A 25,879-nucleotide genomic window follows, 5' to 3' on the forward strand; every position below is an offset into this window, starting at 1 on the left:
GCTCCTACAAGGAAAAACTTTTCCCTCTTAGCATCCAAACCTTACCTTTCCCCCCAAAGCAACGCTTTTTGAATAGATTCAGGCTTAGTTCGTATGTTACTTTGTAAATGTCAAGGGATTCTGTGTTGTACCCACTTTATTACTTCGTCCATTCCATTGTCATACTTCCAACTTCATTTGTATTTGTATTAAACAGCCTCAACTTTCTGGAATTTTCAAACTGTGAGTGTGTCCGTGTTCACATTTCAGTCTGTCCCACAGATCAAATTTAAATTACGCGGTCAAGAATTTCGACGCTTCACAAATAAAACCGTTTTTATTACTTCCGAAGTAACCCGCGACGGGAACAACAAAACACGAAGTATTGGCACCTTTTCTTTTGTTGCATGCAGTTTTACCAACCTGGGGGCACACCAGAGGAGATGGTGGAGGACGTGACCCACCCGCTCCCTTTCGCGGTCACAGCTGCCACCTCGATGGTGTAGGTGGTGAGGGACGAGAGCCCCGTGATCTTGTACTCCAGGGTTGTGTTGGACAGTGTGCGGGCAAGGCGAGACTCGTTCCTGCCATACATCTCCCAGGAGATCTGGTACCCTGAGAAACAACCACACACAAGTCAAGGGGGCCGTAGTTTTCCTTCCACAGCCCAGTTTTACCACAGCCCACAGACTGGTAAATTCCTGTGGCAGCACGATTTGCCTGTGGTCCATGGTGGATCATCACTCCTTACCCTACCCCACTGTGGTCACCTTTTATAAGCAGAAAAAAAACCCTTGAGGTAAACGTAAACTAAAGTAATGTAAACTAAATGTAAACTAAACTGGCTAAAATACCCAAGTATTTTTCTGATATTGTTATTCCCAATAAACAACTGATGTAGGTACCCTATGGGGCATCATCTGCCTATCAGATTACAGATGAGGGAGGACATGAGGTCTCAACAGACTGTCTCTTTTTGCTGTGACAATACAGTGCTTGCTAAGAAATGCCTTGGAAACCTGGGAATAATCTCACAGGACCTTTACTCTGTGAACTCTGTGAAGCAAACAGGAAGAAACAAGGACTTTGGAAAATATAATATCTGCTCACCAGCTGGAATATCTAATTAAAAATCTATATGTGCTTAGTAGGGCTACTCCCTTTCCAGGCTGAAGTAACCTTCACTGCTGTATATCTAGAAATACTTAGAAATCTGACAATAACAATCAGGCAGGAACATTGTGGGAATCTTCCAGGAACTGAAAAACCTCTACTCCCCACTGCTTCTTCCTCGCACAAATCCTTCAGCAGGGTGAATCATTATCCTTTCTTTCAAAACCATCATGGAGCCAATGCATTGTCCAAAGCTGCACTTGCCCTGACCTCCATATTATTCTTCTATCATAAGCAGGCTTCCTTTTTATCACTTTGATAACCACTTGCCTTCCAAGAACTTTTGAAACTTTCTACTGTCTGATTTGCTCAATTTTACCTCCAAATCTGCTTGTCCTCCTCCTGCCCAGTCCTACTTTATTCTCGTTTGAACCTGTGGGAACCTTGCTGTGCCAGTCTCCAGAGAGCGTGTCTGAAAAGTTTGCTTGATTGCAGCTTTCTTTGTGATTTGACTCAGAGGGTGAAAAAAAAAAATACACATAGCTCTTGAATGCCTGTGAAATTGGAGTGAGTGAAAAGGACTAACAGAAAGGAATCCCACTGCGTGAACCATGCACGAGGCAAACTGGCTAGAGAAACTCCCTACTGGGTTCATGTTCCCATCATCTAAGATGAGGAATTCAGACCAGCTGAGAGGCTTGAGGCTTTTTCTTCCCCATTTTTTTTTTTAAATAAAAAAATCATGATAAGCTGATTAACATATATGAATTGACGTAGCAAAATCCCTTATGGTATTAATCAACAAGAAAACATCATCTCATGAGCTAAAAGCATGGTGAGACAAATATTTCTGTGAGAGTTTGAGAGGTGTGAGATGTTCTCTGTCCTCTCTGTGAGCTGCCATTACTGATGCAGATTCATCTTAACCTGATTTTGCATGAAAATGGGCCCGGAGTGCTCACATAGTCACTAATTAACTTTTCAGGTGAGGGGGCAGTGATAAAGAGAGGTGATGCTTCAACAATTCCATCTACACCACAAAGGTTTCTTTGACTGTGAACTACAGAGGGGAAGGGGAGAAACTCCTGAACGCTCATCTGGAACTGGTTTTAAACAAGCGTCTGAGTGGGAATTAATTAACTCAGTAAATTACCAATGTCTTGGAAACACTGTGGTGTTCTGCTGCCTTCTGAAAAGGCTTAAGAATCATTTATCAGATCAGAGTTGATGTAGCACAGGCAGGATTATAATCTGTAGGAACATTCTGACAAAATTTAAGGACTCTGTTGCCTCTATTAACAGAGGATGAGCAGAAAGGTGGGGGATGATTGTCTCCTGCCTTTGGTGCTCAGTGAAGAGGCAGGGAGGAGTTGCAAACAGAAGGACCATCACAAACACCCTTTTCTTTCATTAGCTGTGGGTGCAGTTTGTTCCAGACAATAAATAACCAGAGGAAGATAAGCAGGGGACTTTTAATGCTCCCTCTGTCCATTTGTTGCTTACAGACAATAGAAAGTGTCATTCACCATGCACCAGGCAATCTTCAGTGATTGAGGTATCTTCTCTCCCATCTAGATAAGCTCAGGTTATATATCAAACGCTGGTGATTATTCTTTGGACATTTTATGTTTTCTCCCTGGTGACCACAGGATGAGCCCCAGCTTTCCTGCCCATTAGGCACAGAGTCTCTACGTATTTATTTTCTGAGAAAATGTTCACCAGGAAAACTGTCCTGAGTTCACGTGTGTAAATTGAAGAAAAGGCAAACAGGCAGCATTTGCTGCCAGATATTTCAGCCCTGGATGTATAGTTAAATTCTAGTCATATAAAAGATGAGAAGAGAAAATCTGTACGTACACGGCGAGCAGACACAAAGCCAAAAGCAACCCAGCATAACAAAAACAGATGAAAAAAAACTGCTGAAGGAAAGGAACAGCAACCACTGTACCCCCAAGTAGCACTTAAGCCACGCTGGCTGACAGATGGGCAGAACTTTGGGACATGTGGTTGGTGGAAACACACTCCCTGTGCTACAGACGTGATCCCTGCCAGAAACGTGTGTGGGGGCAGAGAGGGTTTCCTCTGGCTCTGGTGTGAGTGAGAACAGGAAAGGTGCCACAGAGCCTCCCCCTGTGCTTTGGCACTCCTCAAAATGCTGCCTAACGGGAACTAATGACCAGAGGAGTTTCAGAAATAATTTTCTGGTGATATGGAGTAAATTCTGTACACGAGAGCAGTACACCCAATCACAAACTGTCTGTCTACATCCAGGGCCTCATAAATCAATGTTTACTGAGGGAACGAGGAAGATACTGAGATTTACAGCAGAGTAATGGGCAATTTCCCAGCTCAGGCTGGCTGCTGGGTACCCTGTCTGCGCTTCCCTCCTCCCATTGCTGGTGCACGGAACAAGAAGGTCCACTAAAGACATCAACGAGCAGAAATGATGAATAATTGCTTCCCTGAGCACTCAGACCTCCAAGCAGCCCTCTATAAACCTTTGAGGTGCTCAAAGGGCATAAACAATTTTCCTATTCTTCCATCCCAAATGCAATTTGCATCATTAAGGATGTTTCTTTTTCCTTATAAACTCTGCTGGGCATTTTCACATTGGTGTTTTGTCATGAACAATAGAGCTTGTTTAGTTAAGTCTTTCTGGAACAATTTACCCCAAATATAAGACAGTCCATCATCGAGTTCCAGCAGGTTTCAACCCAACCTGGGAGGCAGCAGCTTGTTTCCAGCAAAGCAATTCTACAACACCAACATGGTGCTGCTCCCTGATGCTTAACGAGGATCAGTATTACATCATCTTGGATAGGCTTGGATGTAGGTCCCTAAATTTAAGCTCTCGGGCTTGAAAGGCTTTGGCCATCTTCACTGAATCAATACTGCTCTGCTTTCAGAAGTCATTAGTTTCTATTCTCAAACCACTTAAATCAGTGCATATTTCAGGAAGGTGACCGTGGTGTAAAGGCAGGAGATGATCTGCACAAGGACTCCACACACACTACAAACAGCACAGAACACACACATACAAATGTTACAGATACACAGAGAAAACACTGACAAGTCCTATCAAAATGATTAGACCTGTCAAAGTTAAAATGCTTCAGGAAATTAGACTGATATAACATTTCAATGGTCAAGGGTGAGTTAATTTTTTTTAACCCCTAAAGTTTATTTTCTTACAAATTATAATAATATTTTTCAAAAAATTAAACATTTCAATGTCAATGCTCCCAAATTAAAATATTTTGATCCACATGAAATGATCCTCTCCCTTCCCAACTGTGCTTTTTAGCTCCAGTAACTTAAAATCTGGGAGCTTTCTTGTGCTTCAAAACCTTGAAACCTTTCTTAAATGGAATGTCCGTCTCGTGGAGCTGTAACAGTTTCCCCTCTGAAAACAATATTGCCTCTGTTGATAAGAACTAGAGGTTTTCTCAAGTATTTATAGCTTCCTTTATGAAAAATAATGAAGTTGCTGATGTTGTATCTACACTGGCATACAGTAAATAGATAAATAGCTTGTCAAATGGCAGACTCATCAAAGGGAAACAAGAGAGTTCTGAACCCTTGTGGTGGTTTATAACAGATTAAGTAATGACATGCAAATTCTGTCACGCAGTCCACAGCCAGGCCACTTGATCACAGATGAAGAGCACTGCTGATTTCAGGCTTGGTCCTGATTGCAAATCTTAACAATGCCAATCCAGATTTTGCAGCTGTAAACTCCGTGCAGGAACCCCCCACCCCTGGGGCAAAGGCCAAGCACGGTCTCACAAATTTCCACAAATTTAATAACGCAGGTGGAGGTTATGGAAGATTTAACAGGACCAGAAACCCTGTGGGGAGCTGATTTCCAAAAGAAACTGCCTTTCCAGTCACCACAATCATGAGCTGCCAGTAACTGGACCCAAACCTTGTATAATGTGCCCTGGTGACATCTCAATTACCCAAAAGAAGGACCAGGACACCAGCGCCCGCAGTGGCCAGTTCTCCCTAAATGCTCTGTTACACAAACAGTTTTTCACTGCAGTGATTCATTCCACTCCACACACACTTAACAGAAGAGAAATAAAAGCAGACATAGCAGCTGATACCTGTGATGATGCCATTTTTCTCTACAGGTTCTTGCCAGCTGACCTTGAGCGAGGTGTCCAGGATCTCGGTGAAACTCAGGTGTCCCACTGCTCCCGGCTCTGGAGATCAGGAAAGAAAAAATGTTAATAGAGAACCCATCTTAATTGTGATCTAATTCACATGGCAAGGTTAGGGATGAAGAAATACAGCACTGAGCCAGGGCCAAGGGAAGCTGAAAACATCACTGAGAGGGAGAAGACAAGCTGGGAAGAAACACTCTGGCTTATCATCACGTAAATTATTTCACCCGGCCATCATCCCAATTGTCTGGAGAGCTAAAGAGAGTGGAAACAGGGGACGTGCACACAACTTGTTCTTTCCTCCCTTCTTCATCTAACCTAATTAGCACAATCAAGCTGGCAATCCTGAAGGTGATGGTGTTTGCCATTTTCCCCCTCAGTGGCAGGTGCGTGGTGTTCACTGCTGTGCAGCTTATGTGGACCCAGGTCTGTAGCAACACCACCAGCAATCCCCTCATCTGGGAAGAGCCTTTTCCCTATGCAAGGTCACAGCAAGGACAGAGTCACCAAGCCACTGCTCGGATAAGTTCTCTCAAAACAAATCTAAAAATGTCCAACATAATGGCAACTGTCTTCTGTAAAATGAATACAAGTGTGTGAAAATTTTAAAGGGTTTTTATGATGCAGCTAAAGAGCTCTTAAAAATTCAGCTCCCCAGTGTGCAATGAAAGAGCATAAAATGGAATGACTGTCAAGAATATGCCATCCTCCCTCAATTTTGGCCTTCAAGGAAGACAACCTGACTGATTTTTGATCCAAATACTGTTTGGTCCTCAATCGATGTACTGGAAAAAGGAGATTTTGTTCACTTTATATTCACAGTGCTTCTGTCATTGGATCCCTGCCCGAGTATCCTCCAGCTCCACTGACATCAGTTGGCAATTTCTTGTCTGCAATTTCATATTTTGTTTCCTCTTCAATTTAGTCCAGTCTCTCATTCCCCTCCAGCTATGACAAAAAAAGCTCAAACCCTGCCAGTAGGTCAGATACAACCCCATTTGCAATTCTGCAAACCTAGTGAGGAAAGTTTCCAAATCCACTCTGCGATACCAAGCAGTCAAAGCTCCACAGAAGAACTGCTGATCCTGTAGTGATCCCAGGAATACCCAACAAGAGCATGGCAGTTGTGCACTATTTGGGACCAGGGATGTGCAGACACAGAACCCACACAAAGCTTGGCTCCAATTAGCCCCTGCAGTTGCAGCCCAATTTTAATGTCATCATGAAACACAGGTGCAAGTGACTCCAAGCCAGGACAAGATACTTCTGACTGGATGTTAAATTTTATTTGACCTACAGTTCATCAGCAAACAGATCCGTTTGCACAAGTTTTTTCTAGAGGATTGCCTAACTCTGCTATATAGACTGAAAACTATCACCTGCAAACATGAATGACGGTCCTTTCAAATCTTTTTTCCCACCACATAAATCCTGAAGCAACTTAAGAGTCAACGAGTTCTCCACAAAGATGCATTATACCATCCTGCACATAACTTCTCAGCCACTCTGAAAAACGAGGGAAGCAATTCTGAAGGATTAAAAAATAAATAAATTAAAAAATCCCCTGCTGAGGCTCCTTGCAGCACACAGCTGCATACACCAGGGAATGCATCAAATGGTTTACAAAATACAAGTCCGGTTTTCCCTTGTTTTATGTTTCCTGATGGAATTTTCTGGTGTTTAAAATGGCAGATGATCTCAACATTTCCCTGAGATAGTCTCAAAGTCTTGGCTCTGCCTCTTCTCTCACTTTGTGGAAAGTCTGCAAGGCTCCTTTCTTCAGCCTTTCCTTCAGCAGAAATATTAACAGCCTCTCCTCTTCCCAGTTGATTAATTTTTGCAAAATCTTGGGAGTCTTTTATCTTTGGTTTCTTATTCTTCACTGAAATTTGCCACAGGGTTCAACTGTCCTTGGAGAGAGAAGACAGATGAACCCAAGAAGGACAGTTGAACACATTTACAAACCATCCTTGTTTAAAGCTTTGTTTCCTTAGGAAAACAGGCAAAAAAGTTGATACTGCACACAGGAACCTAATGCATGTTTCTCTTTCCACCACACCTTTTACTTTAACCCCAGATAAACAAGTTTGAGTTCATATTAGTGAGTCACAAAGACTTCTGGTAGTTAAATTGCTATCTCTGGTTTAAGTCTACAGCCTGCTCTGGGGACACAGCTCTAGCATATAGAGGAGACTAACCACAACAGGAAAATCCATGGGAAAGTAATTTTCTCCATGGTCTTTCAAGAGTATGTCATGAAAAATTGGATTAGCACTTTGAGCCTCACTTCTGTGAATGTTAATGACAATCGGATTTTTCTTTACGGGAACACTGACCAACCTAAAAGATCCCTATTAAGGCAAAGCAGTATTTCTAAAAACAATATCTTAATGGATGGATTAGACACTTTTTATTCTGATTTGAGTCTGTAAATGGGCAGCAGTGTTTATGATGCCCCAATACAGGAATATACCAAAGCACCAAAGCACTCCAACACACAAAAATGGAGAAATCCTCAAAGATGTAGGTTTGAAATGACAAGAACATCCACTTTCATGCCCTCTGTCACTAAAAGAGCCAAGATCACTGTGGAGACAATAACTGCGAGGCCACTGCAGTTTAGTCCTTATCTGAATCAGGCACACGTGAGACTTGCGAGTCCCAAATATGTCTTGAGCAAACACTTCCAAGGGGCCACAGAGGCCAAACCATTTTGTGATTCAGGAAACAATTTATATGCTAAACTATCCAGCTCATTTTACTTCACCCTGCCTCCAGTTTTTCAGAATAAAAGATACTGCCTTGTTATGACCCTGGTTCTTTTACACAAACATTTGCAATATAGTATACAAACAGACATTTTCAATATATTGAACAACAGAAGGAAACAATCACAAATTAATCATTGACCTCCACAGGACGTTCCAGTGCTCACTTCCTAAGAAGATCAATTGATATTTATTTGGGTGCCTGAACACGGATTTAAGAGCACAAGGATTCACAGACACAAACAATGTATTGTGTGTTGGCTGTACCGGACTGTGAAGTTCTCAGCTAATGATCAATGTGAAAAAATTCATCCAGGTTCAGCCCATAATGAAAAAAAGAAAAAAATCAAATATTTGCCACAGGCTAAAAGAACACACCATCTGAAAGGTAACCATCTGAAGGGTAACTTGAGAAGAGACTGCCAACTGATCATGAAGCTGAGATCAAAATTTAAGCACAGAGATTTAAAAATTCTGGCTTTTCTGTCCAACCCACCCCAACCCGAGTGCTGAGGTTCCCTGGCAGTGCTGGGGATACTCACTGTCCTCCAGGGTGCTCAGGAGCTGGGGTGTGCTCCGGGGGCCGTCCCCCGGCGTGGTGAAGCACAGAACTGAGGTGTAGTAAGTGGTGTATTTCTTCAGGTTGGTGATGCAGCCACTGTGGACTCCATGGAAATCCGGAGCAATGGTGACCACAGTCACACTCTCTGGAGCGTCCACTGGCCAGGCCAGAAGCTGGAAAATTTAAATATGGATGAGCTCTCATCAGAAGTTGTGTCTATTTGGAGGCAAAGTATGTTTGGCTGCCAAAACCATCTTAATCTGATTGTAAAGAACCAAGTAATGCTGTTAAACTACTGTCAGCTCTGATGCTGAACAGATGGATGTAGCAGTGATACTGTGATACTGGAGGGATGTCTGTAACACTCACCACTGATGGGGGATACACCAATATTGCAATTCTCAATGTCTGCTACTGAACAGTGCCAAAATTATTGCAAATTATTACCCGTATGACACGGGCCTTTCATCAGCCTGGCCACTCTCTGCTGCTGAAAGGAAGCTGAAGGAAGAAAAGTACTTTCAGTGCTACTCTGACATAAATGCTTTATCTTATTTTGGGGTTCCTTTACAGATCCCACTGTATGGGGAGGTTGGTGGGATTAGGGGACACACACATCCTCCTTCCCCTCCCAGAGCCAGCCCAGCACCCCCCTGAGCAGCCCTGCCTAACAGGCTGAGAGCACTAAAACCATCAGTGGACTGAGGACATCCCCACTGTGAATGATTCGAGCGGTTCTGGAACTACAGAAAGAATAGAAAATGGTTGTAAAGATGATTACTACAATTTCCAACACCCGAGTCCCAAAAGTTAGACTCCTGAAGACATATTTTCATGCATTTAAAATAGGGTGCTTGTCAGATGAGCTCAGTTCCTCCAGGTCTCATTCATCTCAGCCGATGTTCTGGGTGATCAATATCTTTGAGAGTGCAATACCTTATGTGTTGGTACCTAAATGAGGGCTTAAAAAATTCATTTCTGGCAAATGCCTTTGAAATTTTGAAACAATTTTTGGAATTGCCTTAAAGGCTTAGCGGGTCTAAAGCTTGAAAGCTTGTGAAATTTTTATTTTGTCCAAAAAATCCTTACCCTGTAGCTTATAGAACGTGTTAAAATTCTAGGCCTGACTCAGTATCAGTGTAAATCCTACTACTTGTATTGATTTCAGGCTCATAAACATGAATAGATACCTGAAATTAATGAGCCATATTTGACACATTTAGCCAATGTCTAGTCTCTGAAAATCAAAAAGCGCAGTTAGTGGACTATAAGGAGTAATTTTGTTAGAAATATTTCATATTTGAGAAGGTGTACTTTACAACTTATTGAAATGCAAATAAATTTCAAAGAAAAGATAAAAATGGAATGTGCTTGAAGAGGATACTAAGTTTTATTTTCTTTTCTAAATCACCTCTGTGGATTACAATTGGCATTTATAACTTTGGAGGACTGACTTCTTTTTTGAGTGCATTTCATTGCACGTTCTTCAGGAAACATGCAGAAAACACAGGTGAACAATTCTGTCAGTTTAAGGAAAAACCTTAAAAAAGGTTTAATCCTTAAAAAACACAAAGGTCTAACTTTGACTACTAGCAATTTATAAATCATACACAAAGCTAGGCTATAAAAGTAAGTGACAGAAATGTTCTCACATGATCTTTGTACTGCAATTCACAATCCCCGTGAGAAACAGGAATGGTAAAACTGTAGCAATCTAGTGCAATCAAAAAAATCCAAAGAAATAGAAATTTTGATAATTTCAAAGGTTTTCACTGTCCGCTGACAGATACAATTTATGATTTCAGTTATTTTATACCATTGCTCAAGAAATGAAAACATAAATTAGAGGTAGCTATGGAATGAGACAAAGGATCTTAGGACTGAAACTCTGAATACAACAGAGAGTAAAAATCTGAAATAAGACTTCTGCAAATCTGGGCTCACTGTGCTTGGAATTGCAGCAGAAAATTGTATTGCACTGAAGTCCACTGAGCCCCAAAAGTGCTTTTATTCTCCAGAGTCTGAACAGAAGCCAAGTACTACTTCTGTATTGAGCTTTTAGGATATTGTCCTGCAGCCCTGTCAGTCACTGAGCCTTGAGAGCTGATTCTATCTCTGGGAACAGCAGACATACACCTCTACAGGTATTTAGGTCTTCAGCAGTGGGATTCTGAAACCACTGCTGGTCTTTATGAAAAATACATAGATGTGGGCAAAAATACTGGAACACCCACACATACCTCTGTTTGTCTCAGTTTCTCCATCACTTTGAGACATTCCTGGAGAAGGATCAAGTCTTCTGAAACATCTCAAATCCATGACCAATCTCTTAATTCACAGCCTGTTTTCTAACTACACATTCTTCTCAGCCCACTCCACGTTCCTTCACCCAACACCTAAAACAACCTTCCTCCTCCCTGCTCATAAACCAAACCTTTCTTCCCTTCCTACCAGATTTCTCTTCGTTCTTTCCATGAACACTTTTAAACTCTTCATTTATTATGCCCGGACTGCCAAACCATTGATGGAGTTTCTGTCAAGCAGTTCTTCCTGAGGGGCAGGAATAAACCACTCCAACTGCCTCCTTAGCCCACACTCCACTGGCCAGAGGACCAGTGAGGGCTCTGTTAAACACTCCCTACTCTGTAACAGATATTACCAGTTGTCCCATCAGCAGGGACTTACCATGGTAACTCCATGTCATCAGGGCATGCTTAATAAACTTTACACTCTTATACCTCCCAAATCATCACAGTGGGAAAGTTAAGACAAATATTTAGTGTGATGTCTTGGTTCCTAGTGAAATGAATGGGAATTCTGCATTAGTGTAAATAGAAATCTCAAGCTGGTTTTCAGTGGCACAATGACGTGGTGAGTTTCCAAACTGACATTGAACTGCTTTTTGGCTTTCGAAACTTCCCAGGAAGATGACAAAAGTATTAGGACTTCTAGCCTATGACACGTTCCCTCTTCAGGACTTAGGTAAATTGCAAATATTAGAATCACAGAAAGGTTTGGGTCGGGAGGGATTTTAAAGATCATCCAGTTCCAACCCCCTGCAAGGTCCTGCAGGGACATCTTCCACTAGACCAGGTGGCTCCAAGCTCTGCTAGGAGCAACAACTGCTCACTTCTCCCTTTGTTTTACCCGTGTAAGACACTCCTGAAATTACACGGTCACTTTGGAGATTCAGAGGTTATCAGATTCAACTTCTTTTTATACCAGGACTGTTAAGGCAAACACTGAAGTTACAGAAACCTTGTTTCTATTTACCTTGTATCCTTGGTTAATGCCGTTGATGAACTGCTGGGGTGGAGGGTTCCAGAGGAACTGGATGGTTGTGGAGTTCACGGCTTCGACTTGCACGTTCTGCGGTGGAGCCGTGGGCACTGCTCCCAGTCAGCAGAGAGGGACAAGGAATAAAACACAGTGGAGGAGGAAGGGGGAGGAAAAAGAGAAAAATGAACCCAGAACCCACTGACTGTCACTTGTGAGTCACAGAGTAATAACAACCTTGAGAGAAGGATGCACTTCTTGGGAAGCAGCAGCGTGTTGGAGAGCAGGGTAATTGCGTTAATTCCTCATTCTGCACTGGAGATTCTTTCCAGGGGAGAAGAAATGGTTTCTGCAGCTTATTATTCTGCAGATGAGCTTCTCAGAAAGACTTGAGACAGAAGCTGGGTAAGGACAGGTGAGCACAGCTCTTTCAGTTATCCATAACTGCACAGACAACGAACAGTTTCTGAAAGAAACTTCTTGAGTCTTTTAATACCACTCAATTCCCCAGATCAGGCAACAAAACATGGAGTTCCCATAATTAAGGTTCTAATTGTGAATTATAATCTGGCAACAGCATCTGTTTATTATTTACTGCTGCTTAAAGAATTAGGACCAGTCATATCACATGCAATAAAGATTTTTCTTGGGAATTGGGAGATGTTCTCATTTTATCTTGATATGATATGCATTCATGTATATTGAATTGATTATATATATCCTGAGCCAATACATCCTCTAATCTACTAAAAGTTGCATAAACATTTTATGCCAAGGATTTAATTAGACAGATGTTTTCTCAATACAAAAGAAAGCATGGAACATAAAGGCACCCTGTCTTCAAACAACCAAAAATAGCACTTAAATATTTTGCCATTTAATATAATGTCTCCTTCCAGGCAATTTCTTCAACTTGCTGCTTTAAGATGTCATTTCTATAGTTCTCAGTGGAAAGAATATTAATAGACAGGTCTATTTTTCTGAAATTATCGAGCTTATAGTAAGTTTAAGAAGAAAACTGCTACTTGAGTAAGTAAAATGCACTAAGACACTTTAAATCCTATAAAAGAAGTTTAATAATGCTTCAAATATATTACTATTGACAGGCATGGGCATTTGTATTCTATGAAAGAGGAACTATCCACAAGTGGTTTTGAAGCCTGGAAGGCTTTGTTCCTTCTGCTTCCAAGGGAGAATTTCTACCAAAGCCCAATGATCTGTGCTTCTAAAGAATATCCACAATTCCCACTGAGAAACAGTGTTTTGCTCCATACTTTTCAAAAACAGGTCCCAAATTTTTAAAGCTTCAAGCCACCTTTGGAAGATGAGTCTTCGCGTGGAGAAGAAATGAAGAAAATAAGCTCAAAAATGCAAAACTGCCCCTTTTCCCACCAAAAGCTATTTTTGTTTGGAAGAGACATAAAGGGGCATTATTCTTAACTGGGGTACACACTACAGTAAGACTGGAACCAACAGAGCTAGGACAGTGCACAGTTATCAGAGACATCCACAGTCTAGAAATATCAACACACAAAAATGGAGAAATCCTCAAAGATGTAGGTTTGAAATGACAAGAACATCCACTTTCATGCCCTCTGTCACTAAAACTCCCTGAAGACTAAAATGGCTCAACAATTTAGCTCTGCACATTTTTTTAACCTCAGTAACTGCATATTAGTCACAACTTTCTTGCCCTAATTCAAAACTTGATGTCACAATTTATGAACTATCCATAATTATTGAGTTCTGAAACCAGAGTTTATCTGATAGTACTCTAAATTTTCATTAAAATCCAGGCCCTATTTCCTGCCATGTGTCATAATTCCTTGTGTGCTTTTGGAAGGTTATACTATTATCTGAACGACCTGTAGACACCATAAAGTTTTTGTAGTTAAGAGATTCACCAAATCATCCTGAGATACAGTCATAAATATTAAAGTCACTCTACAGCCATAATGAGTTGCTTTGGCTACAGTCCCCTACTAAATGCATTTTTTTTTTTAATTCATGTTCTTTGATGAAACTGTTTATTATGAGAGCCACAAGATATATCTGAATTTGCTTCTGTGTGCAATGCTTCATATAATTAATGGTTAACAGGCATAAAATTTTTAAAATCAAAATTCTTACTTTCCTGCATATTTGCATATTCAGATATTGTAACTGCCAGAGATTCATTACTGTGCAGGATAAAATTGTATTACAAGCCTTCGTGTTGGTTTGTTATCAGAAAGGCACCAGGATATCACTGATAGATTCATCTCCTCCTGTCAGGAAGGCTAAATCAGCTGAGCATCAACCTCTCCACTCATTCCTCTTCCTTCTGTCGAACTGCTACATTACAACTCCATCTATGTGGAATCAGAGAATCATTCAGGTTGGAAAAGATCTCTGAGAGCATCGAGTCCAACCGTTCCCCCAGCACTGCCAAGGCCGCAGCTGAAGCGTGTCCCCAAGTGCCACATCCACAAGGCTTTTAAATCCCTCCTGGGGTGGTGAGTCCACCACTGCCCTGGGCAGCTGTGCCAGGGCTGGACAACCCTTTTGGCGGAGAAATTGTTCCCAATATCCAACTTAAACCTCCCCTGGCACAACATGAGGCCGTTTCCTCTTGTCCTGTTGTTTGTTAATAGGGAGAAGAGCCTGACCCCCAACTGGCTACACCCTCCTGTCAGGGAGATGTGGAGAGTGATAATTTCCTTTAGGGGAGGATCCCATAGATATTGTACAATGAATAGCAAATTTCCAGTGATTTCAATATCACATGGATTTTATTTATAAGAGCCTGATGAGTCTTCTAGATACAATCCAAAATACTGCAAATTTTTTAAGAGAAGAAAAATTTGCATGAACAAGCCTCAAGTTTTCATTTGTGGTCCTTACAGCCCTCATAAAAGCTCAGGCAAGCACTTGAGGATAGGTTTACTACAGTTTTAGAAATGTGGATAACCAAATGCATTATTTATTTCTTTTAAAAAGGGAAATAATTTTTAGTCATTAGGAGGTAATTTCCTGAAACAAGAATATACAAACATAGCAAAAAAGTACCTGTTGCAATATGAAAAATGATAAAAATTATGAACAGAAAACATAAAGCCTTCAGAACACTGGAAATCATGATTTATATCACAATTCCTCTTTGGACATCTTCATTGAAAATTCAACATCTGCATCTCAATTAATGCATTTAAAGGATGGAAAGAACATGGTCCATCTGATATGCATAGGCTTAATTATGCTGCAGAAGACATAATGTAACACATTTTTATATTTTTAATCAGTAAAATATTGGCATTATAATCTCAAATTTACTTCAAAGTGCCAGTATAAAATTCTCCTTTTATGTCCTGATATTAAAGACTTCCTTGGGTATCTGAACAGTTTTGCATTTAAAAAAAGAAAAGAAGTTTGACAGAAGCTAAATCAGAATTGACCTTCTGGTCACTTCAAATCTCAAATACTTTTCCAAGATCACGGATAGTAACTTACTGGAGCTGTGACTGTCCACATAAAGGATTTTCTAATTTAGTGGTGGATATCTATCCTCTTCCTACAAGTTTGTTGTCAAGCTGTACAGAAGCTGCCAATGTCAAATAGGTGTTTCAAGAGTAATCCCAAAGCATTAACATTCCCGGTTTTTAAACCTGTACTTCATCATGCTTGCAAGTATTCCAAAACCATCTCACAGCAGAGACCCTTCTGGGAGTCATCTCGGAATTTCAGGTCAAACTGGCCAGAAAAAACCCAACTGTTACTTTCCCCCCGATAAAGTTCACGTGGTTGGAAATCTATGGAGAGCTCAGCCCCCGGGACTGCGGGTTAATGTGCAGCATTCCAAGCAGAAAAGGTCATGGAAGCACTGGAGATAAAAACCATTAAAAGGGTTTCGCTGACAGGATAATTGAAAGGAGAGAAGGCATTAAGGTTAAGCATGTGTACATGTAATTATTCTGTCTCCAGCTATGTGCAAATAGCATGTAAATCCCACAGAGTTTCTGACAGCCGGACTCCTGGCCCTAAATATAGATCTCCAACAGAGGCCTGGAGAAAAGTCTCCTGCTCCTCTGGAGCTCCTGACCTTTGAGGTGACAGCTTCCCTGTCTCAGTAAGGCAGGCTGGGGGAACTGCAGGTTTTCCTCTTTGTGAGGATTTGGCTGTTCCCTTAATGCACCAGCTCGAGGTGCTGAGCTGCACATCTCGGTGGGGATGTGGAGGCAAGTAATTCCTCCTGTGAAGTCTATTCCCTCTGCTCCCAGCTGACATTCTGGGACGTGCTCTGTGGGTGCACAGGAAAAGTGGTCTCTGTAATTCCACACATTTGAAAATTTGAATTCTGAAATTCAGTAGTGTGAGATTTGGCACTAACAGATGAGTTTCGCTTCTTGCAGCTGGGAAATGCCTCCTTCCTCTCCTGCATGTCTCTCACATGGACAAAATTTTATGTCTTTGTTAAGAGCTGGGGGCCAGGGGCCTGACTGAGACAACTGCTAACTTCACCACCTTATAAAATACCTTAAAAATAAAATAAAAGCAGTAGATGGCAAAAGACACTTAACAGTGATAAAAATCCAACCACTACAACTCCAACCTGCTTTTGCGCAGCAGAAGCTGGGCCCAAAACAGCCATGGACACCCCAAGGCTATTGGGAGGTTCCCCAAAGGAAGTGAATGAGGATTTTTAAGATGTTTTTGCCAAGAAAGCCCCAGGAAAAACTAATGGAAGTATCTTTTTACTGAGATAAAACTGAATGGTTGCAGAGGACACTCTGCATTCAGAGAGTCCTTTTTCAAGATTATTTCCTCCATAAAGCAGGAAGCTTTCAGTTAACTGGTTTTTCTCTGGCTCTTCTACCTCAGTCATATAAATTTCTCTGATTCATCTCCTATTGCCTGAGCAAGACATCACTTTGGGCCTGGCTGAACAGACTTGTCTTGCTTTTATCCCTCTCTCCACACTATCAAGACTCACTAGTTTGGTGTCTCACCCACTCTTTTATTCAGGAAGGGCCTTTTGCTCAGAGTTGCTTGGCCTGGAGAGGTGTTGATGCACAGCACAGAAGGGAAAATAAACCAACATTGAACTACATGTTGAGATCTGTGAACTTCAGGAAATAAGACTGGCTTTTGGGATGTGCATCAGAAGAAAGACAAGCACTTGAAGAAGAAATAGAAGTGGGTTAATGTCAATGCAAAGAGGCTGATGGAAGTGATGTCTCTCCTTGTAAAGCGTGCCCTGCCTAAATCTAAGGTGCAGTGGGAGTTTTTCAAAGAGAAGGAAGTTCAGAAATACTCACACTAGAGAGATAAAAGGGACAGACCCAAAGTAAAGGACAGAAGCTGCTGTTTTATCAAATCAACCTGAAGAAAAAGGTAAACCTGTCCAATAGCACAGAGCAGAAACAATGCAGTCACCACAGAAAGATGTTTATATACAAAGCTATTCTTCCATGAAAAGGTAATCGGAAACTTCAATTTTTCACCTGGCAATGGAAAGTCCTGCAGGACACTGTTTAAATAAGTAAAACTGCCCTATGCAGAAGGCTGGCAAAAATCCCTGTGAAAAGTAACATCAAAGCAAAGAACAGCTGGAGAAACTCTGATGAAGGAAGACCTATATATACACAGCATCAAAGGATTAGGCTGAATATCACTCTGAAAGGACTTTCAAGATTTTAGAGACAGTCAACCTGCCTGACCCCAGTGCTTGGATGTTCAGTGCTTTGCCAGTAAGTCTCTCTGACATTTTATCTGACATTATGCATCAGTTGCCTACAAGTTTAGATCCCTGAGCATCTCGTGAGTTTGGCTGCATTCTACCAGTTGATGATTTTTGATGAGCTTTGAGTAGCTGATTAGTTTTCAGTGGCTAAAGCAATGCCAGAGGACTAATAAGGGATTAATAGACTAGCTTCTGGTATAAATCCACAGCTTATATGGCCAGTCAATATCCCCTATGACAAAGATGCCAATATGCTGATGTGTTCCTGCCAATGGGTTGATCTGCTCCCGGGGTTCATTTCCTCCCAGGGTCTGAGTGCAGAGCACGCTTGATTAGTGTGAGGTGGTGCAGGTATTTTTCATCTGCAGACAGACAGGTTCTTGCCAGCAGAGCTCACATCATTTAATGCATGTCAGAACAGAGGCAGTGGTGCTGGTAGTAGGAGAGGGGGATGGATGGGAGTGTGTGTCTTTGACATTTATCTCTGCTCATATTAAAATCAGAATATGATTTACAAGGCAGTTTTACACGTGGCTTTTTCTTACTCCTGCTGGTTCGGTTTAGGAAGGACATTCTGGAGCAAGAAACAGTCACTGGCTTTTCCTGTCTTTTCCCAACTCCCATAAAGGAGCAGAGTTTCAGACAGCAGCATATGACATACAGAGACTTGATATTAATCCAGTTTCAAATGATACTGATCCCAACCAGTCTCCCTTTTCAGTTCTAAATGTAGAAAGGCTTCAAACTCTTTACAGAACAGGCCGTATGCCCTTGGTGATTTGCACAGAAACCCAGCAAAGCATTCATTAGGAGATGGCAGCATCCATGAAGCAGTTATTTACAGCTATTAGAAAATATTGATATAAAATAAATGAGAAATACCCAGTTTTATTTCTACCCAGCACTGAGCATTCAGGAACTACATAAAGACAAACAGGCCACTGCAGGTTGGCCTGCAGTCTAAACACCCTTCCTGATTAATATGAATGCAGGACTGACTACAGCTAATTTATAACAGAGGATTTATATCCTTATAAATGACAACAGACAGCCAATCAATAAAGGATGATAATAACAGCACATAATATCCAGGGAAATTAGAGTCAATTACAGGGTTTAAGAAAAAAGAGTGTGAAGTCCAAACCTGAGCCTTAATGGATGGAAGGTTAAGGTGCTATGATAGCTTAAAATGGGCAAATAAACAAAGTAATGAATTACAAGCATATTCACAAAAGAGATTCAAATTCTGTGTGCAAACCAATTCTCTGTAGAGATCGGGTCTTTAGTGGGATAGAAAACATTAATCCTGGCTGCAAGGAGAAGACTTTAAGAAAAACATTTCAAGGTCTGCTATAAATACTTCTAGAATGAGGTTGAGTGTGCCGAGGCTCCTCTAAACTATGAGACTTCACATGCCCTAAGAAAAAATATAGATAGTCCTTCCTTTAATTGTTGTAGTTAATTAGTGTTGCATATGAATAATCTTTTCTTAAAGATCTTCCCACACCTCAAACTGTATCTAATCATGTTATAAAGTACTCCTAGCAACAATTAGCAAACAACTACATATTCTTCACAGATTAAAAATTAACTGATGTACTATAAATCTGCAAGTTTTTAAAACAGTGTAATTGTTTCACGTCCAATGAAGTAGAGCCCATGTACTGTCCAGTGCTCAGCATCCAGTACAACCCTGCAATTATGGGAATATATGAAAGCTTTAAGGGCCTGGTACTTAATTACCCTACAGATTTTTATACCAATCTAGAGGTGTAAACATGCCTTACACTGGTTGTAAAAAGTAATTACATATCCTTTTGTTGATGTAATTTATACTCTTCTTAAAGCACTTAGAAAGGTGTGGAGGAGCTGTAGCATAAAAATCAGGGCTTTACAGATCATTTTATCTTCCTCTTTGCAAATGTCTGCAGCATTCCTGAAATGCTTCAGAACACTGTCTCCACAGGCTGTATTTCCCTCCCTGCACTTTCCTTACAACTTATTCCGTATTTCTAAACCAAGGTATTCTGTGATTATCAGAACTAACACATCTGGTTTACTCTGCCTCCGTCTCCTATATTGCATATGCAGCATATTGCATATCTTGGCCATGATAAAACCAATTCCCTGCCATATTTTCTCTAACTCTCCTGGCAGAGTAACCTCAGCCCCTGCTTGTCACAGGTCCTATAAATCCATTCCCCAGGACCCCACTCTCGTCAGCATTTCTATTTATTACTTATGCTGCAGCTGACTCTGACCTGCAAGTGTGACAACATGTCATTATGAGGGTCAACAAAAATAGATAATTTTTGAATTCACTCAGAACTTTTCCTACAACAGAGACAGAAGCAGAGACTTGTCTCTGCTCAAGCATTTGAAATGTGCAGGTGTTTCCTGCTCCAAGCTGTCCATCAAATATGACTGAAATGACCATCCATTTCACAAGCTGTTAGGTGGGACAACCAGACAGCACATCTCCTAAGGAAACTCTGCCATAAACTGGAAACAGAATGGAGATATTGGTCTCATTTGCTCACCTCCCTGTAAAGTGTACTCTGTCACGGGTCTGCTGAAGGCTCCCAGCCCAGCTCCATTGTAAGATGCCACCTGGATTTCATACTGGGTCCAAATGATCAGGTCTTTCACTAAGCAGTAGTTGATTTCTGCACTGGTGATGTTCTTATACTGGTATTCTCCAGGGAGGCCGGCCAGGCGATACCTACCATATGGGGAGAAAAATTAGCTAGTTAATTAGATGGTATCAATTAAAGCAAATACCCTGACTGGCAAAACAGCTCCCTTTGTGAAGAGGCAATATGCAAAGTTTTACAGCAGAATTATACAAAGAATAATGAAAAATAATCAGAAAGAACAGAGTAGCTCCTGATAAGACCATATCATGTTTGACTGCTATAGTATTTATAATCTGATCTCACTTAGATTACAGGCTCAGGGCTAAACAAAATGGGTATTTTATCCTGTTTTATGGTTGCAGAAAAATTACAGCTTTTTAAATGTGGCTTGTCTAGTAAAAGCTATGATTTAGTACAAAAAATAGCCCAGATGTGATTTTTATCAGAGTGCTGCTGTAAATCAGCTTGAGAAATGTTTTTTTTTCTCCTCTGAAATCTGAAAAGGAAAAGCTCAGAGGGCTCTGACCTTCTGGAATCACAGGCATTGGCATCTCTGGCTTCCACCAGGATTTACCTCACAGAATGCTTAAAATAAGGATGGAATACAGTTGAGACTGAGGGGTTGGGTAAGCACTGGAGTCCCAGGAGAAGGGCTGTGCCAAATACAGATAGGTGGTAAATATCCTGACAAACTTTCTGCTCAGACATGAGAAGCTGAAACACTGAATATATTTTCCCATGTACAAACTGTATTCCAGAAAACAAAGCCCCTTTGATGTGTCTCTTCAGGCCAAGAAACTACAGAGAAGAACTAAATTACAGAAAACAAACAAACCTTGCAAATCTGTGAATGTGAATAATACTGTTTGTTTTCCTTCCTTTCAGAAAGTGGTACAGTGGATGCTTACAATATGCTAATTCACAAAAAAATCAGAAAACCAGAGGCCAAATAAGGGACACAAGACATTACTATTCCATGAAAGAGACAAATATGGAAACATTTGTATTTTTATTCACCACACAACTTTTACGCACTCTTAGTCATCCTTTGCTTCACTGTAATCTATTGACACAGAACAATTTCAGTGATGTCTTACAGTCAGACTTTAAATTCATCTAGGTTAAATTGGTGCAGTTTATGACTAGACAACTTCATGTATTTCGGCACAGATTTTTGTTCCAAAGTCTTCCTATAGAGAGATCAGTTCTCAGTCACTGACAACACCTCTATTTTCTTCTGAGGAGCTCCTTGCCTGACCATATTTTAGTGCATTTAATATCTGTAATGCTACACTGCTGTTATTCCATTTATGAAATACAAATGGAAATAAATATCAGCCCTCAGCTGAGTTTACTGAATGTCTTGATCTTCCTCTGCTCTGTGCAATATCCCCCTTTCTCTCTCTTTTGCCTCGTGTGCAGGGTTTACGCTCCCTGGCAAGGTCAGTTCTTAGTGCAGCAATGTTTTGTCTCATACCTAGCAGACAAGGCGTGGAGTGCTCCTGTGATTTAATCTGTTATGCTGTTAGCATGGCAGACCTCTAAATGCAATAGTGGCAGTGAGAAAAAGGGCAGAGGAAGGAGGCCAGTTCAGAAATGTCATGTCTTCACGATTTTTCTCACCATGGAGTTTGATGTACACTCCATATGACTTGTGCAGTGCACCTTCACTTTTAAAGATCAGGTGTTCCATCAATTTAGTATCTCGCATGTCTTGAGCTTTGGGTCTCTGGGATGCCTGGTGCTTTTCATTCTGCTACAGCCTAATCCAACAGAAATGAGTGCACAAAGACTTTCCTTCAGTGCATATCGCTGTGACCACACAATTCGACTTGGAAGGACTGCCTGGTTTATTACCTGGGACAGTTGTGCTCTTATGTGATAATCTTAAATTCCTGTTGAATAAATGGTTTCTCTGCTCTGTAGTCAAGACAAAGCATGCAGACATCAAAAATGTTCACAATTTGAGCATAATGAATATGATCACTATTAAAATGGCAAGAGATGTTATGGCAAGGACAGGGATCAATTACGCTGATAGATGATGGAGAAAATACTAAAGTTAAACATTATTGAAAATGCTCTATGGAGAAAACAGCACAGATTGCCAGAAGTAGGAGGCCATGGGATTGCTTTTTAAAGGACTTAATGCTGAGACTGGGAAAGACTCACTGGGAATATCTGGTTTGAAGCAAAGAACATCTGTACCCTCTGCAAATGGGTACCCAAGGCTCAGGACAAGGTTCTATCCATAGGGAGAACCTAAAACACCTTTCCCCACCTGTCAGTGATGGCTGGCACAGCTTCCAAACTGAGTCCAGCTCTAAAAACTTGCACAAACAGGCACTTGTACAAGTGGCTCACCAGTGTTAATGGGTCTGTGCAGGTGACAGGGAGATTAACAGACTTCAACCCTGCCTGCAGAGAGAAGGAACTTTCCAGCACAATTTTGGGAGCTCACCAATGCTCTTAACATAACAAAAGCCTTTCCATCCATGCCAGCAAAAGTAGGAGCACAGCATGAACAGGATGTTGGCATTTAAACTGTAGCATTTAGTTATCTTTTACAGTTCTGGAGGACACTGTATTAAAAATGTCAGCAGCCTGCCCACAGGAGGCTGCAACCACCACTTGGAAATATGTCAGTGGCTGGGAGTTTCCCACAAAAACTCTAATTTAGATAATGCCTCCCTCACTAGAGGTGTGGCCCTAGCTGGCTGCTGCCACTACAGGATATGTAGGATGCCAAATGAGCAGTAAACTGTAGTTGAATTGGGTAGGAGTGAATACTGAGTCCCAAAAAACTACAGAAGGGAAATGCTCTGCAAAGAGTCACAGTGTGGCAACACCCTTTCCAACACAATGAGTCCTGTGCAAGCAGAAAGACTGGATGTATTCGGGATTCCCAGTTACCTGCCTGAATGTGTTTCACATTAATAAACAGCAACGGGGCTGAAAAAATCTTACTCAACTGGCTGATTTTCAAAACCAAATCAAGGTCTGCCATGAAGCATCTGACCTGTCATTCCCTCTCTCCATTTTGTTTGGCACAAAACTGAAGTTTATTGATTCTTTTGTTGCTCCTCTGTAGGGCAGGAGCCCTGTTGTGTCTTTGATAAATTTAATTAACCTTTCGAGCAGGAAGCTGAGATTCTAATAAGCAAATATACATCTGCATAGGCTGCACTGTACCAGCTTCCCACATGAACACTTCTAGTACTTGGTGCTTCAATTCCCTTTGAATATGGAAAAAAGCTGTCTGGATGTTGTGAGTCTCCACAGGGAGCTGGTCCACTCAGGCAGTGCATTTGGAGCAGCTAAGGGAGCTCCCAGCTCACTGACTCTAGTACAGACAGGCCAGAATTTAAGTGCCTTCACCCTTGTGACCCCTTTCTCATATTTAACAAACCAAGGCAGCCACAGCCTTTGCAAATAATAACTAATGCATTTAATGAGACAAATTTTTAGAGACAGTTTTTATTACACTCTTAAGTCACACCGTTTGCATTCCCTCATGCACAGTCAGACCAGTCTCTGGACTTTCCAGGTTAGGAAAGCACTTACCTTAGGATGTACCCATGAAGAACTCCATTGTGCTCACTCTCAGGAGGAGGCTGCCACTGCACCATAATAGACTGATTGGTTCGTCCACTGGCCACTATGTTTTTTGGTGGGGCACTGGGGGGCTCCTCTGGTAACATCAACCTGAGTACAAAAGAATGTGATGGACATGAGTGTTGAAATAAATTAGAAATAATACCTCTACTTCCTGTATCCAGTCCAAGTGAACTAGTTTCTTTTATCACAGTCTGATGACTAGCAAGAAATATAACACTGATCAAACTGCTGAAGACATGCATGAAATAGTTACAACAAATCAACATAATGGGAAATCAGTTAAGCAAGCAACAAGACAGACAGCTGAGGTAACCCTATTCTCTCTGAATCACCCAGGCTGCTACAACTCTTTAAAAAGATTACAAGCCTGAATGAGTAAGAGCTCAGGTCCAGTGTCTGTGACTTCTTCCAAATTGTTTCTTTCAGCTCTTTCAATATTTTTCATATCAAACTCCTACATTTTGAAAAAGCCATTTAGAGTTCAGCTGTTCTGCAATTCAAGCTCGCAGCAAGCCTTGGTTCACGGAAGAAGGGGGATGCATTTGAAACTAAGTCTGATGAAGCCATCCTTCTATGTCACCTCTGGGTGAGTTCCAGAAGTGACATTGTGATGACAGGGTGGATGCTGTACTCCTGCCCGGGCTAACTGCTGGGGCTTAGCACAAGAGCAAAAAATTATTTCCAAGATCCTGCTCAACCGATACTCTGGAAGCACGAGGACACCTCTCCCATCGTGTGCTGATCTCCTGCATGACCTCACTGCCATCATCACCAATCACTCCTGGCTCCAGGGGCCTGGGTAATGCCAACTGCCCCACTCCCCAAAGATATTTGATCCATTCATTCACAACCAGAGCTTTTTTCCTCCCAATAACTGTAGGTTACTGTGCCTTTGGCACACGAATATTGATTGTTACTGTACCTGCTGGTCTCAGTGCTGTACTGGCCCTTTCCCACCTGGTTGACTGCACACACCCTGAACTGGTAGGTCCGGGCTGGGGTGAGTCCACTCACGGTGACACTGGTCATCTTGGGGTCAAGGTTTGAGAGGTGAACCTTCCAGGGAGAGTCTGTTGGAATAATTAACATGTGAAATAATAAAAAAAAAAAAAGATGGAAGTGCTTGTCAAAAGCCCTGCAGAAGCGAGAAAAAGCCTCTGACTGCTCAGAGCTCTTGAGCTTGTTTTCATCAGAGGAACTTTGGGAAGAAGTTTCTTTTCAGCAGAAGAAACCTTCCTGTCAGCCCACACGGTTATGCAGATTGCACATTTGTCTAGTGGAAAGTGATGCTGCACATGTCATGGCATAATAAATAAAAACTATATTCATTAACATTTTAATAAAAGAGGAAACAAGCATGATAAAGACAGATGGGCTGTGTATTTCACAACCCATCTGTTTGGCAGGCCATCACACCACCACACCCATGAGTGGCTCTGGTGGAAGGACTCTAATGAAATTCATGGTTGGTTTGGAATATCTTCCTCCCCAGCTTGCAAGCAGGTGTAGGAGCGTGACTCTCTGTGCCAAATCAGCCTTTTGCTGTAAGACCTGAGAAAGCTTCTGCTGTGGATTCTACATGTCTGAATCTTTTTTTTTTTCCTAGTGATACAATTCAGCATTGAGTCTAATTGTCCTAGGAAAATTCCCTGGTAGAAACAGCCCTGGCAGTGCTATAAAACCCTGGTTGTCAGTTCCACACCGAGCTCCTCTGATGCCCAAATTACATTTTCAAGTTTTCAAAGAGGTCAGAAATTAAACATGTTGAAAATTAAATATTCTGACTTCTTTTCTCCACAGCCTGGTGACACAAATTCTCCCTGAAGTCATGGCTGAAATAGTGAGGGAGAGGTGACATTTGGTCTGTGTTGCAACACCACAGCAATGGAATCAGCCAATTTAAAGATTTGTTCAGTTTTTAAATAATACCAGCTGTTTTCATGCTCCCTGCTCAAAATTACTAACACTTCTGGAAATTGCTGAGGAGCTAGCTGTAGATTTTGGCACTGTTATCTGTGCACGATGCTCATCAGAAGTGCATC

The 25,879-nt window shown here is 41.4% G+C and overlaps 1 protein-coding gene across 1 annotated transcript in view; it reads right to left on the bottom strand.

Annotated features, from left to right (window-relative positions):
* SDK1 (sidekick cell adhesion molecule 1) overlaps positions 1-25,879 on the bottom strand; it is a gene marked incomplete at its 5' end in the record, with an annotated part of 210,307 nt that overhangs the window by 96,525 nt on the left and 87,903 nt on the right. Inside the window, 7 exons of the mRNA XM_039381463.1 lie at positions 403-594; positions 5,199-5,297; positions 8,569-8,761; positions 11,862-11,977; positions 20,124-20,305; positions 23,784-23,924; positions 24,760-24,907. Coding sequence (XP_039237397.1) covers positions 403-594; positions 5,199-5,297; positions 8,569-8,761; positions 11,862-11,977; positions 20,124-20,305; positions 23,784-23,924; positions 24,760-24,907 — 1,071 coding nt within the window. The remainder of the gene's footprint in view (positions 1-402; positions 595-5,198; positions 5,298-8,568; positions 8,762-11,861; positions 11,978-20,123; positions 20,306-23,783; positions 23,925-24,759; positions 24,908-25,879) is intronic.

This window comes from Pipra filicauda, unplaced genomic scaffold (assembly GCF_003945595.2).
Source record: "Pipra filicauda isolate LSUMZ 115617 unplaced genomic scaffold, ASM394559v2 scaffold226_size1812527_pilon, whole genome shotgun sequence".
Lineage (NCBI taxonomy): Eukaryota > Metazoa > Chordata > Aves > Passeriformes > Pipridae > Pipra > Pipra filicauda.